General features: G+C 37.3%; 1 protein-coding gene across 3 annotated transcripts; it reads right to left on the reverse strand.

Moving 5' to 3' along the window:
• Nucleotides 1-203: 203 nt before the first annotated feature.
• Nucleotides 204-14,473, reverse strand: LOC106162276 (thrombospondin-type laminin G domain and EAR repeat-containing protein). 3 transcript variants are annotated; one of them, XM_013539497.2, is made up of 9 exons: nt 13,421-14,468; nt 7,593-8,155; nt 7,176-7,317; nt 5,505-5,624; nt 3,700-3,953; nt 3,219-3,405; nt 2,565-2,794; nt 1,766-1,953; nt 204-1,444 (listed from the first exon to the last, which is right to left on the reverse strand). In XM_013539497.2, exons 1-9 carry the CDS (start codon nt 13,518-13,520, stop codon nt 1,189-1,191), a joined length of 2,040 nt encoding a protein of 679 aa, XP_013394951.2. In that variant the 5' UTR covers nt 13,521-14,468; the 3' UTR covers nt 204-1,188. The 3 variants fall into 3 exon arrangements, with proteins under 3 accessions (XP_013394951.2, XP_086860707.1, XP_086860708.1); XM_087004581.1 differs by lacking the exon at nt 5,505-5,624 and having other exon boundaries at nt 13,421-14,470; XM_087004582.1 differs by lacking the exon at nt 1,766-1,953 and having other exon boundaries at nt 1,207-1,444; nt 13,421-14,473.
• Nucleotides 14,474-15,933: the final 1,460 nt, after the last annotated feature.

The raw sequence follows: 15,933 nt of genomic DNA on the forward strand, positions 1-15,933 counted from the left end.
GAAATACACTGTCAATCATCAATTGCATTTTTAATAAAATTCATGCCAAATAAGTACATAAATACAGCCTCGATTAATGTGAAGTAGTGGTAAATTTTAAAGCATTGCGTACATATTTATAAACGATGTTGACTGAATACGAATATTAACCAAGGCAGGAAATCAGAATGATCAGTAAGAAAAATATCCGTGAATCAACAGTATTTGTTTAAATATATATTTGTTCACTAATACAGTAAAAAGAACAAAGATTCCAATAAATTACCTATTAAATATTTTACAAATAATTAAAATTATCATAATAAACATATTACCATTTGAATATAGGCATTATTTACACGGTGCAATTACAACCAACCCACTCGTACCCCAGTATCTGTAACAGTTCCGTATCATAAGTGTTAGTTGCAGCTTTGTGTAAGTTACATAAATAAAGGTAAAACATAGAAAAAGAACAAGAGGAAAGAAATACAATGTTCATCTGCTGTGAGCACTGATACTCTTTATAGTGCGCCCTTAGTATTTACCGTAAGTAAAATAATTATTTCCAGAGTTAACAAATGTGATTTATTAATGAAAGTAGTTTAATGGCGCTGAATGAAAAACGCGAAAGCAACATCAAATAATCCCCCGCTTTCTCCAAATTGGTACCATATAATCAATTCCATCATCAAATACATGGATGAAATATGACGATGATTATCACTTATAAAAGTTATCTATCTGAGGTAGGCCCTATATGTATTAAAAAGGAGTTCTCACGCCAAAATACAAGTGAATGACAGTTAGCTCCCCAGTTGCATTATTTGAACACAAATACGGTGGCTATATAATATAAATCACTGTAAGAAATTCCTGAATGTTAAAATGTTATGCGGGTGAACATCCAAGCCGAGTTCTCCAGCAGGGAAAAACAGGAATGCGATGAACAGAACTCATCAATACTGATACGATCATTGGCTGGCCTGTACATTGCTTGCCAAAATATATGACAAAAGCATGCACACACCGATTAGGATTTAGGCTTAAGCTACCTTGGACTGTGAGACCTTACATGTATCCGTGACGTCACACTACTAAGCCAAAAAGCGCCCTTATCTGCAGTTTAAAGCTTAGATCTACACGATACGATTACATCTCAGAGCATTCAGAGATAGACCAACAAATTTAGCATGACGTCACGTGAGTCTACCACGTTTTCACCTTGAGAACCTGTGACAAAGTACTTTTAGCATTGGCATTGATAAGGTAGGTTACGTCCTTTTCCGTGAACGACTCCCAGTCTGTACAAGGCACGCTGTCTGTGAGATGGTGCACAGGAACAAACTTCTCCACTCCTTGCCACCGGTATACAACACTGGCTGAGGTATCACTATCGTGCTGTGCGTTAGAGGCTATGAGAAATGTGTCGTTGCCTACTGTGAATGTCTCCCAGTCTACTATACTGAAATTGATAAATGAAAAAAAGAACACCGTGTGAAATTACTTGGGCTATTAATCGTATGAGCATTGAGAGAATAGTAATGATTGTGTTTTCTTCTCTTACACAGCGAGGTCACAAGCGAATACAGAAACTCAAGTACATGCATTTAGACAGATCTTGATCCTCCACAACACAGTTTGTTAATAAACATCGTAAAATTGTAAAAATCTGATAGATGCATGACTTAAAGATCAACAAAAATTTTGAACAAACCAGTCAATGGCATTGCTCGTTTCGTAATTTTTTCTTGATAAGCATAAATCTTAGGCAGTATTCTTTTACCTGTTTGTCTCAATATTTTGAAACTTTTCAAACTGTTTAAGTTGTAAATTAAGCTTGTATATTGTAGAGTTCACGGTGTATTCGTTAAGTTTCCGATGGTTTTGCGGGCCGTAGTTATACGCGTTTGCCACAGCTAAAAATAAGTCGCTCCCTATACGTATAACTTCCCAGTCCGTTGCACCGGTTGTCTGAGAGAGAGAAAAAAATAAAGTAAATGAAAACAAATTAATTCTAGCAAAATTTCCAAAGGAAATAAAAATTAAGACAAAGTTATCAAACTAAAATAAAGAATTGTTGAAAAGAAAATGACTAACCACTGTTTATCTAATTATCATTATCTCAAATTTAAGTTTTTGGAACAGTTTTTCGTTGTGCTCTTATTATTCAAAATGGCACGACGGCCCGTGTGACCATTGAACCACGATGATTTGCCCGTCAGTTTGACTTCAGGGTCTTGCATATCCAGGTTTTTGATTACCGCGGTCTCTTTCATTCACACCACTATCTTAAGTTAAACTTACGGGCGTACATTGATTAACGCGTATCATATACGGGCGCATATAGATAATTTTCGTAACTGGTGACATTTTTGCATACATGTGGCCAAAGTAATTATCTTAAAGGGATAAAGCATATTTCAAGACGTACGTTTCTTTTTCCAAATTATTTAATACTTTCCATAATATGTAGATGCCCGCTTCTACTCCTCCCCCCCCCCCCTCCAATAACCTTTGTGTTAAGCCACACCAGAATATACATTCACTTGTATATTAGTCTGTCATAGAGCATTTTTACGTACCTCAATTGATTGAGCAAATATGAACTGTCCCTTTTGCCAAAAATACACTGCTGAGTCCATCCTTGTGGAAACCCCATCGAATGCGTTAGCAACGACCAAGAAATGGTAGGCGCCAACAGTAAAATGCGTCCAGTCATAGGCCGCTGTGGTGGGAATGGTTTGAATTTGTTCGAAATACCGCGACTTGCGGTCATACTTGTAGATCACAGAATCAATGCGTAACTTTGTACCTGAATCGAAAATGAATGCTCCTTTGATCATTCCTATTTTTTATTCAGATATAAATTAGGTTTAAAGTAAATTCCAAAAAGAAACTAACTGAATGCTAAGGGAAATACATCATAACATATCTGAAAAAAAGTTTGCCAATCTTTTCAATATATATATTGAAACAGTAAGGGGATTTACGCCTTTGCCGATGGCTCTTTTACTAAAAGAACATCAACATTTTATATGCTTTTGTTTTCATCGTTTATATTTTTAGTGATTGAAATGCTTTTGCTTGTTATGGAGAAACTGTTTGAAATGTGAGAAACTAACATTAGCTGTCTACAGGTAGTACAATTAATATTATCACTGTAATAGCATTAAAACTATGTATATATAGTGGGACTAGATTAGGACTGGGCCTGTGACATATGCCTATATATATACCTTTTGCATGGTTTGCCACCGCAAGGTAATGTTCGTCTTCAATTTTAAAATACTCAAAGTCTCTGGCTGTGTATGTGACGATTTCTTGGTACACCCGAAACTTCTTTCGTCTTTTACTCCACTTGTAGATGACGGAAGTTGAACTCTTGTCTCGCGAGATTCCGTAGTTGGCGACTGCAAGGAAAAACTGAAAGTGAAATGGGGATTCAATAATGGCTGGAAAACACACTATTTATCATGTTTCTTTCTAATAGTCGTCTTATTTAAGTTTTCAGATAGAAAATCTTGCAAAGTCCAACACTGTCTTAGCTGAATTTTCGATGAAGGTGTGTAGTTGCTCATCTGAGAAGACGATGGAGCAAAATGTGAGGCCTCTTTTGTGACAGACATCCTCTACTGCCGGAAGGTAAATCCGTGTCCAGTACATAAGAAGCAAAAATAAAATATGACTGACGAGGGATGCATTTTCCATTCTCCTTACCTTCCTATCTATAACAAAATGCTCCCAATTTTGTGCTCCCAAAGTTGTGAGATTCTGATATTGGCTGAACTTTCCGTCCGTCCACTTGTAAATAGTGGACGGTTGTTTGGACATCACCTGGCTGTCGTAATTGGCCATAGCCATAAACAAGCCTTCTTCCTGAATACGAAATACCTCCACGTCAATGGCCGGCGTAGTCGTGATGATATTTTGGTACTGTTCTAAGTAATCAAGACGTTTTTGGCGTTTTTCACCTGGAAGAAAACGAATGACGATATTTTGATGGCGTTTTCGGTGATTCGGCATGTCGATTACGACACGTGTTATTTTGAAATGTTAACTGTTTTCACTTGAAGGAAAAAGAAAGGGAGGAAAGTAATGTATATAGTACAATAGGTCATTGGGTGTATGTAGCTTACTGACTGCTTTAAAGTTCCATTCCGCTATTATCAGTGTACCATATTAAACACCCAACCCAGGTGCAGTGACAATATTATGGACCACTGATTTCTGAAAATTATAGCTATCTAATAATAAATGGCAATACATCTTTCCTTAAGTGTTTGGAAATGGTTCGCTAGTTATGACAAATAATCTGTAGTCTAATCATATGTGATAAAACTAATATAGAATATTCTTTTATATGCCAATTCAGCAATACACAATTCCTCATTTGTATGGATACAATAGGATGTTCAAGATATCCCAATGTGTTTCAGTCTTATGTCGTGCTGTCGCGCTCCATATTGTGAATGGAAATTTAGATGTCATACACATTCATACACCAATTCAGCAGCCCACTAAGCTGTTTTGTATCAAAACAAAGATAATAAAATACGGGTGATGCATATAACTCCGTGCTACGACTATTCCGAATGGAAATTGTATTAGATGTTTTATCTATTCTTCTCCTCATTCTTCAACAGTCCAATAAAATCGAATTGTACGGCTGCAACAGGCCAGGGGGGTCAAAGCATTTACGTTACATCGTGCCGACTTGTGAATGAAATGTTTCGATGTCATCTTCATTTTTATACGTTTGCCAACTCAGATCAACTATTTACGCCCATACCACAGAGTATGATGGATATGACGAAAAGGATCGGAATTATGCCAAAAAGCTTCTGAAAATATATTTGATTTCTGCTTCTACCATTACAGAACACAGGTGTATGCAGCAGATTTTAAAAGAACATATGCTTGTAATACCTTTTGTATTGTATCAATTAGGCCACGAAAGTTTTGAAAAAGATGCAACAAAACGTTTACATTATTCTGCACTATATGCGACAAACGCCCCCATGACTGAAAATATGGATATAATATACACTTATATACTCATTCATCAATTTACGTCGGTTTGAATGTTACACAGCTTGAACCTTTAACTAGAAAAGAAAAAATTAGATCAAGAACATCGATTCATGCTTAATTCAGTAATTCCATTATTAGATATAATATTAACAGGCCAATACAACTGATTCTGTTACACTGCACTGTGTCACATGCATATAAAATGTAGTGCTGTGCAATTTACAAATCTGGGTGGTATCATTATACACCAAGAATGTGAATATAAATAGTAGAACATACAGTACTTAGATATAACAGATTGATTAATTATTTTCTTTACGACTAGATGCTCTGCAACGTGTCGTCGTGTTTTATGGCGTGTAGTCAACCATTTTGACGTTACGTCCAAATTTTGGGTGTTGTGTGTATACAGTCAGACGTTCTATTACGTCGTACTCTGTGACATACAACTGGTGCAGTAGTGTGTATATATTAAATGTAGGTCTACGCACCTTGTAAATCCGTGACACTTTGCCATATCCCTCCGACGCATGTCCGTAGACTTGATGTGGCAATGTCAAAGACAACCTTACCACTACTGGCCCAAGAGCAGGTAAGGTCACTGTATTTTGCTGAAAAACGATGAAATAATTCTTACAGAACGGCGTAAGTTTCTTTCCTAATTACACACTTCAAGAAAAGGATGACGGGTTTTGGTATCAAAATGAAAAATATATTTTCCTGGGTCAAACACTATACTTCATTAGTAAAAACAAATATAAAAATCTATAATCAAAAACGGACTGTCATGATGCATGACAATCGCTAAAAAATAAATTCGTCAATATCGTGCTATACTTTACCATTGAGTGAATACGGTGAAGTTTGCATAAGGCACTGAGAGGGAGGTACACGAAACACGAAACACAATTTCAACTACATTTTAATGTATGACAAATAAAAAACAATTTTGCATTTTTAGTATTGAATAACAAAAACAATACGCCTAAAATATCACAGGCATTATTCTTATATTAAAATTTACAGTTCATATTGAGGAGATCCCAAAATGAACTAGTACATGGGTTATTTTAAAAAGACACACAGCAGAGTGATACAAAAATACATCTTTACGAAAAATGAAAATATTTGCAAACCGTCATAAAATGAATTCATGTTGCGCATATCTTACACACTGGAGGAGCAATATCGAATACATATTTACATATGTTCCATATTTCCACCACAGTGTTGTCAGCAGACGAAAGGCATATGGTGTAACTTGATATTTAATTAAAACAGATTTTATCTCTTTTCGACACTTTCCCCTGCAGTCAAAAAAAGCTGTATCAAAACACATTTTGGTTATATTTGTATATGTGTAATAATTCACAGTGGTAAACTCATTTTGAAAAATAGTTATTTGTTTTCTACCTTGAGGTTTTTTTAATAAACTTTTGCTATCCGAAAGAGCTGTTAGTATTATTTTAAAAATATTTTATTATATTAATCACATTATTAATTTTGCCCTTACTAAATTGATTGCCACCTCGTATGGCTCCAACGTAACGCCACGATCCTTTTACGATAAATTCAGCTTAGATTGTGTAAACTAGGCATATGCAAGTCATATAATCGAAGAAAATCACAAATCTCTTTTCATTTTTACTTCAAAATGTAGCCCCATATGCCTTTATTGGTTTTGAAAGTGCTTTTTCTGTCATAGGGGCACGTCATCATCTACAGTGAGGTTTTGTGTTGTGCAGACACATGTTACATGTAGTAAAATGCACAGCTTTGGTTAAAAAGTCATTTTCTGAGTTTATTTAAAGAAAAAAAAAACGTCAGGAGCACTCCATCTGAAGACTACACAAACATACTTTAAATAATTCTTCGATTATATGGGGGAATGTTGGGATATTCATGAAATCTGAAAAATGTATTGAAGTTTTCGCGTTCGGTTCGGTTTTGGTCCTGATAATACCGAACAAAATCCAACTGACATTAGCACAGGCGCCTTTTTTCCGTCCATTTACTTAATTTCAATTCCTTTTTATATTATCTTTTTTTTTTTTTTTTTTGGGGGGGGGGTCACACTATACACCGTTCATTTTCCATGTTGGACTCAGGCGAAACTGCTGTCAGTTCTTTAAAGCAGTTTTGTCAAATTCCCTAACACTTACGTTCCACTTCGGAAGGCTTTCCTGGGTGTGGCGTATCGTTCTCCCAGCCTCGACTGATGGTTGGTAGAGATGGCGTGAGTGACGGACAAGCAAGACGGGATGCGTCCGAGCCGGGGAGTAGGATTAGTTGTTTTAGAAGACCCTAAAATATCAGTTAACATCAAAAATATATTGCATTGCATGTATAAATGTATGATAATACGTTCTTGTTAACATGTATGACACTTACTTTAATAGTGCTAACGTAATTGATTGGCAAGTGACGTTACTTACTATATACTTATTACTAGGATTTAACCAGTTAATAATTAATATCAATAAATAAAGAAAAAAGATAAGAAAGGGAGAAAAGTGGATATTCTATCGATTAACAGCAGTATGAATATTTGGATTTTTCTACTTGATGCAATTCATTACACTGAATTGATTCGTCAACGTCTTTCCATTGGCGATATGCACATTGTTGTTGGTTGTATTCAGCCACGCCGGAAAACTCCTCCTTAATTTCTGATATTTCTGTTCTTTGCAATCAACTCGTAAGCCAACTATCTTGGCTGTCACTGTCAAAACAAATGTGTGCCATTTGCCATCGAATATATCAGCCACTTTGAACACTGACGTCCTTTTAGTCCCCGGCGTTGTTTTATAATCCGTATAATCAAAAATTATCCTCCCTTTCGACAGCCTCAGCCCTAGCTTTACCTCTAGACTTTGCTCGGGCATAAGTGCAAAAATGTATTCGTTGTCAATGGATTCCACTGAATTTGGGGGGAGTTTGAGAGTGACGAGTATGGAGAATTCTTCGGGAAATATCGAACAGCGTGTGAGGATGTTTGATGCTGGGAATCGAAGTGTTTGAGCCTGCTTGGAGAAGGAAAAAGCGTGGACGTAGCCTTCATCGTCATATATAAGATTGACTCCCCGTGGAAGCTGGTACCGATCTGGGACGGCATTTCCGATGAGATATATTGGACGCAGAGCTGAAGAACATAAATCAAAAATATTTTGTTAGCAATTGTTATTTTTTCTGTATGAAATGACAAATTTGATGAATGTGTTGAGGTTCGTCTGCGTCTTTATTTTCAAACCGATGTCCATTCAATAGGAAAGATAGAATGCATAGCTTGAACATTAATCAAAAGTATTTTGTTAACGTTTATCATTTTTCTTAGCAGAATGGCAGAAAATGACAAATGTATTTTGAAATGAGATTTTTTTCAGCCCAGAATATTTCCAACGAATACATTAATCGGAAATATTTTTCAAACTGATTTAAATAAATGGAATAGATGGATATACAGCAGAGTTGTAAAGCACAAATCAAAAGATTTCAGCGATTATTTATATATTTTTCTTTACTTTGAATGGAAAATAATGCAGAATGTTGTCTTAATTTGATTAATTTTCAGTTTGGCCTCTGTACATATGTAATGTATATTACAAGATATCATGAATGCAGTTAACTTGAATGTAAACTCAAGTTTTAATAAGTAGACCTATCCTTCAAAAAGTTTAATAATTGCCTTATTTTGCTTTGCAAGCGAACGACAGACGTTGTGTAAATGAGGTTTAGAAGAATGAGAATGCGACAGGATACATGATGGAATGAACTAATACTTTTAACATTGACTAACATCATGATATCCCAAGAGTTGAGCGTTGTCGGTTACTTCTTTACTTTGCAAATATTAAATGGTAACGGGCATCTGATTACGTTTGTCATATTTTCAGGTAGGAAAGCTGGCATGATGCAGAATTTAATGACGATCACTAGAGACCCAATGCCGATTTAAATCAGCACGGTTGATAAGATCAAAGGGTACAATTTCAAGATAGAAGGTTTAAGGGCGATAGGTATGATCATAAGCAAATATTTAAGTAGGATACCAGTACCACTTGCATGCTGTCAAATTCATTCCTGTAACATTTCTCATCTCGCGTAAGCTCTTCTCTCGCTCAACTCAATTTGAATTTTAATGCAAAGAAAATCTAATTTTTGGCAAACATTGCATCTTGTAAATCACTTACCAGGACACACCCACTTTATTGAAGATTTGGAAATGACTAACTGCTCTTAACCACCCGGACAATGAAGTTCAGTTAGTTTGTTTTCTAATTCTGTGTACTGAGCTGTTTAACCTGTCATAATCACTCAGCTCCCCACCCCTCGACCGTCTCGTGCCAATATTTAGTGTCTTAAGTAGATTATGGCGAGTAGTAGGTCTTTATTATTAGTATAGAAAGGCTAGCATGCCTTTCCTACACCACAGAGAGAGAGAGAGAGAGAGAATAGAAAGGCTAGCATGCCTTTCCTACACTACACACACACACACACACACACACACACACACACACAGAGAGAGAGAGAGAGAGGGAGAGAGAGAGATGTCGATCAGTCAAGCACCTATGTTGTATGACAGGTAGAATGCACGGTATACAGCTAGTATATAAATTTGACATTTTCACAAACATCTCAGTTTGTCTAGCAGATTTGAATTTGACTGGTAAATTGCCCGTTAATCTCCGGCCACCGAGAAACGGATACTATGGCCTATGATATGTGTCGCATTTCTTCTCCTCGTAAAAATGAACCTCTACAATACTTGGTCTCTTTAATGGACAGCTAGAGAATGAATCGAAAGACTTGATATTACATTTTCTCAAGTCAAACCACCTTTCTAAAAACGTTGTTTAACTAGACGTTTTGGCTGGTTGGATGTGCGTGTCCCAGTCTTAGGATGCTGCGGGGGGTAAGCCGACCCTGAACAAACACATTCGACAACTGACACTGCTTGACTTCAAACTGATATTTGGAATTTTATTTCTGTCGTCTCTTCAAATTACACCCTGTCGGAAATTGAAATAAGTAAAGAAGTAGTCATTCAAGGTATGTCACGATTGTTGAAATTAAACAAGATATGGATTTCATATATGTTCATGTTCTCGTATAAAACTGTACCGGTAGGCCTAATCGCTTTGAAAATATTACATTTAGCACTAATTCTTTTTGCGCCATAACTAGGACCATGTTTATAATAAAAAGTGACTTTGGTCGAGACTTCCTTCTTTAAGTTTCCAGTTCATGTCAGTCATTTACATGAGCAAGTCGAACCGCCCGTTCGCGATTAATTGAATGTGATCAGGCGCTCCCAATACAAGCCGCCCTAGCAGAAATTTGCCACATAGAATAGCTCGGGGTTCTCCAGGTTAATATGGTAGGCTATAACACTCGGGGTTTCCCAGGTTGAAATGGAATAATAATCTGAGTATGGACAGGCAGGTTTTGGTTCACTTCTCTGCTGCACCTGTTGCTCACCTGTTTCAGGGTAATTTAGCTGCACGAAAAATAATTTTCTGCTGTCTCATGCAACACCGACTTATTCTGACCTGGATCGTCCAGGAGTGGTTTCAAATGATAAGTGTAAACTCTCCTAAAGTAGATGCAACATAAATTAATTTACATAATTCCAGATCTTGTCTCCTGGATGCAACCTGGTGTGATTCTCTAATTATCGCCGACACAATCATAATGGGTGGTCGCCCAGGTAACACGAATTTTTTCATACAGTCCTGTAATTAAATTTAGATAACATGAAATGAGCGGAGGCTAAAGATGCGGCTGTTTCTTGTCAGCGGTGTTAATCTAGGACAATTATGAAGTGATGATTGATTGACGTGCATCTAAAAACCAAGGGTCCTTATCGTTCAGACATTTACGCAGCCATTAAAATTCATAAATGAACATTGCCGGGACCTGCTAGCTGGTTGCTGTTCATATCAGCAGAGACGGACAACTAAATGACAAATTGATGCTACTCGACGATATTGGACTTTTCAATTCACGCAGAGAAATAATTGAGTTGTATTAAATAGACATCAATTCAAGATCTCTCACGTAACATCCAGAGACTGTATATCCGAAATAAATACACTTCCAGGGTTAAGTTGGAAACGACAAAGTGGGCTTAAATTGGAAATTCCTAAAAGCAAACTGTAAAAGAAAGCAGTAGCAAAATTCGCCTTCGGATATGGCAAAATTCTCACCTGCTCGAGCAAGTGTTACGTCACGATGGAATTTGCGCACACGAATTACGACATCCCTCTAAACTCCAGACAAACCGTTCGTACATCGCAGAAATTACAAAATCAATAGCCATAAAATTGGATTTTATTGGTGCTGTAATAATATACAAGGCAATACCTAAGTAGACAAACAAAGATGGGGCAAGTTTTCATGACTTTCAACCCAAAGGTTGAAAACAGACAATTGCTCTTTTGCCAATTGGTAAATCTGTTTATTGCCATCCTAAGTTCAGTTACTTATTGAATTTTCACTCCAGTGCCCAAGGAACAAAGCTCAAACGGTACGAAAATATTTGTTTAAGTGTTTTTTCTACTTCTATCAGATAGCAGAAGTTTAATCTCTAGCATTCGAACTTATCCCATGAATGAGTTGCATTCACCTGCGGGTTCGATAGAACGGAAGAGAGTTCTTGGGGTTATCTTCTTCTTGTGATAGAGCAATGAAGTTGACACTGTGACAAGCTAAAGTGCAGTCTTGAGGATAAGGCAGACGGGATTTTATACTGGGCTCGCTTAATAAATTGTACATTGTCAGCATTTCAATTTCTAAGGGAATTTAATACTTCAAAGTAGTCTGTGAGATAAAGAATAAAAGAAATTAAATGAAACGGGAAAATAAGTACCATCACGTATTTTTGATTACCTGAAGCAATTCAATATTTCAAATTGTTTAAAGAGCTCAATATAATAGTGATTTAATGCCCGCACGGGTTTAATAATTCAATATAATTTATAGCGCCTTGGTTCTCCACTTCATCAATTCAAGAACTATAAAGCATTCTATAAAAGTTGGTGTAAAATAGGGAACCACCATTAAGAGTGTCTATGTATAACAATGTTCTAAACAACAGGTTTCAGACAAAAAAAGAAAGAATGTATCTGGACTAATCGACAGAACGGAATAGAACAATGTCGGTGAGGTGCATTTTTTGTGTGATATATCAATGTTCATTTACATGGTGTGTTACAGATACCGTGAAATATTTGCCAAGGAGTTAAAGCTACTATGTTCAAATGCACCAGAACCAGAACTAACTTCCCTCAATCTGTCCTGTCAAGTTACATGTTCATTTTTTTAAAAGGTTTGAAGTCGTATTTGTATTTAAGTATAGTATGACCGAAAGTTATCCGCGTCACGCAAAGTAAGAATGTGAGAGGCCTCTTCTTCAGAACGCTTCTTTAATACCTAGTCTATTTCGCAAATCACCTCTCCACAAATATTAATTCCGAATATTTTTCAAAGGAAATGCGCACTTTTACCCGTACTAATAACCCGTCAAAATGTCACAAGGCGCGTGAACTACCATCAAGAAAATTATGTGCTTTGAGATAACAATATAAACGTCGCTTAGATTACTTTTATGGGGCTCTTTAACTATATCGCTGTTTGACGTGCAATCTCTAGATATTGTTGAGAACGAGAGATTATCAACAAAGGGCGCTAATTGTCGACCTCCTCGGACAGCAGCGAGAGATCCCGCAATACCCAACTTTTTTGATGGATGTCTGAAGTTTTAACCTCATCTCTCCACAGCTGTCGAGTTCTAGTTTGTCTCCGTTTCAGCAATTTACTTTGATATATCGTCCGGAAAACGGAAACTTAAGAATGCCTATAAATAATACTTTCTTTCCAAATTAATATTCTTTCTTGGTAGCTTTTGATACAGCTGAGTAGAAATTTGTCCATGTGAAAGGGGCATCCTTTTGTTGTGGATTTTAGAATTTATTGACCTATTTCAGTTCAGTGGCATTTCTTTGAAGTTCCTTCGGTTTTATACCGAAGATAAGACTGATTTTTATTGCCGCAGAATCTTAAAAATAGGTAACTCATAAAATAGACTAACAAACCGAACACCTGATTAATATTTTGGTGGAAACGAAGAGATGATTCATTCTTTATCTTTATATCTGTTTTACAGTGTTATATTAGCAGAGATATGAGGGCATTTCCACACAATAGAAAAGTTGGAAAAACAGACACAGTAATAAAGACGAGGAGGGATAGTGGTGTCAGATTTTTAACATGCCCACTGTATCATAGCCTAAGGAGATGCACTATATATCCCGCTTAATGAATGTGGTCAGGACACCAAATATATGTTCTAAATCTTACAATGATATAATGATAAATCTTATATCAAATCATGTCTATTGTAACCTACCTGTACATGCTTTGGGGAAGCTCTGTCCCTCAGCCTGAAGCACGCAGAGTAAGAGTAAAACTATGAAACCAACGGGCACCATCGTCCGACTATCTGTCATTCGCTGGAGAACAGCAGTGTAAACTTCGACTTCGCTAAGGTACGCTCAGATGCCTTCTGCCAAAACCCTGACATCCTTGCATAGTTTTGTTATTTTTCATTCAACATCTGTCGCAAGTTGCGGCGCGTCACACTTGTCTTTTGGTGTCCTTGTTCGTATCTCGTTAAAAGAAACACAGACTGTTTCAAGTTAGCGCGGCGCTTATATAAGCCATATTTTCCAAAAATGCACATCTGCTACATGAGTAACTCCTCGGTCTCTGTCTTGTCCCTTGGTTGAACTTTTCCTCCTTAGATATACAGAATAAGAAAGAAGCCGGTGTCAGTGTTCAGCTCCCCAAGTACAGACTGGCTGAACATTAATACTAAGAAATTGAAACTCCAACCTTTTATGTTGAAACTGCACGCATGAAGTTCGCTTGTTGATCTTTTGCCCGGTTGTCAACACCGCTGTGACTATTGTAAGACGTAAGAAACACCCGTTTCACGCGTCGCACATTGGTGTCTTGGTCTCCCCATGTGGAGAGCTGACAGTGTCAACATGATAATATATAGGTAAATGTGCTGGCCTCTTGTGTGTTATCACTATCGCATCAAGGAGAGAAGAAGAGGATACAAGTTGGAGTAAAGCTTGGGTTACAAAGCATTGCCGCATCGTCCCCGCCGATCTCTACGTCATAAGAACTTGTGACACCATCATTTATAAATAAATGCGCATCGCGTAATTTAAACATCAGACAAGGTGCTCTCCTTCGCTATTGATGTTATAAGAAAGTGCCGACAGTTGGTGGGCCTGTGCCTTAAAGCTTAGTTTTTATGGCTGCTGTCAGCGACAATGACCTCAGGTGGACCCACATGTAGTTGTGGCCTTCCACAGGCGCACGCAGGCGTGGAGTGGAGTTTGTGGCGAGATTGGCCCCCGTGGTTGATCAAACAGACCAGACGTGTGACCGACACGAAGAATTTTTAAGTGCGCTCACTTTAGAAAACGGTAATCACTTTCAATCCAACCTCATCGGCTCACTTCCAACGATAAAGAAAACGGGCTCAGATAGGATATGCCTTGTATTATCATATTTATGTTTAATGTACACTATCTGAACGCAACTTAAATTGCCGGTCATGGTCAGTGTTTTATGATATGCTTTGTCGGTACATATTTGCCGCTCAAACTCCCCAACAAAAGGATTGCAACAACACAATCACTAAGTATTTTACTCGAGCCTTTGGTTTCAATTGAAGCTCAATAGAAACTCGAGGCTTTTGCTATCAATACATTTGATATTGTATGCATCATCATTGGTAATAAGATATGCCGACGTAGTATGCTCGGCTGGCTCAGCAAGAGCCGTATTTCCCCTTAGGTCTTTGCTTTGAAGCCGATACCTGCATTCCTCTAGCCAAAGACCCTCGCTCACGCTCAGCAACGGATCGCTAAGTGCAAATTAAATTCTATTTTCATTTTATGTCTGATTTGGTTTAACGATAGCACCCTTGTCAGCTCTATTCTATAGGCTGCAAAGAGCTTTTGCTGCTTCTTCCCTATGCCCCCGTAAACATTTATGAATCTAGACAGATTGGGGTTTTCAAAGACTTAACCCCTAACTGCCCATTATATCAATTTCTCGATATCCACGGACAAAGTGAATATCAATCATGAATATTAAAGTGCTGAGACCTTTATAGCACCTAAAAACATCAAAGAAAAGCGAAACTTAGCTACTGCCAAAATGTCACGGCGTTTTCTTTTTATGCCTGGCACCTAGTTATATTTGTATGTATGCATCATTTTGATGAGATCTTTATAATAATCTTCAACCAAACAAACTCTGCTCCGTTTCACGCACTACTATACTTGCGGTATGAGATGAAAACGGGAATTTTGCAGTTGGAATGAAAAGAATGATCATTGATGAATGTAAATATGTTGGTTAATTCATACACCAACTAGTGAACTATTCATACACTTCAACAAGACGTTGGAAATAACACACACACATACACACACAGAGGGGGGGGGGGGGGGGGGGGGGGAGAGAGAGAGAGAGAGAGAGAGAGAGAGAGAGAGAGAGAGAGAAAAGGGGGAAGATTGAAGCTGTCCGTAAATCGGATAGTGATCACACTGTCTGAAGAAAATGCTGCCCGACTAAATTGTGCAAATATTTCTACCACCTGAAATATTTTAGATAACCCCTTTCATTCCAGTTTTGAGCACCCGTTCTTAATCAGAGTTTACGTAAGATCGTCAATTTAAGACACCATTGGTAAATTAGATACGAGTTGAAAACTACCTGAGGTTAATTTTATAATCCCTTTCCTTAAACTTAATTTTCCCATTTATACCAAATAGAATTGCGGGCAATAAACCAATCAAAATGACTCGAAGTTGTAATAGACACGCGTTTAAGGTAGAT

This window comes from Lingula anatina, chromosome 2, assembly GCF_051362555.1.
Source record: "Lingula anatina isolate TDL-2025a chromosome 2, LinAna3.0, whole genome shotgun sequence".
NCBI classification, from domain to species: Eukaryota; Metazoa; Brachiopoda; class Lingulata; order Lingulida; family Lingulidae; genus Lingula; species Lingula anatina.

Bases quoted from the DNA above. Each gene is read 5' to 3' on its own strand.
- LOC106162276 (XM_013539497.2), bottom strand. From the start codon at position 13,520: ATGACAGATAGTCGGACGATGGTGCCCGTTGGTTTCATAGTTTTACTC. The intron at 7,318-7,592 runs GTAATGAATTGC...CTGATATTTTAG, and splicing joins CGTTGACGAATCAATTCAGT to GGTCTTCTAAAACAACTAAT. The intron at 1,954-2,564 runs GTACGTAAAAAT...TCTCTCTCTCAG, and splicing joins TATTTGCTCAATCAATTGAG to ACAACCGGTGCAACGGACTG.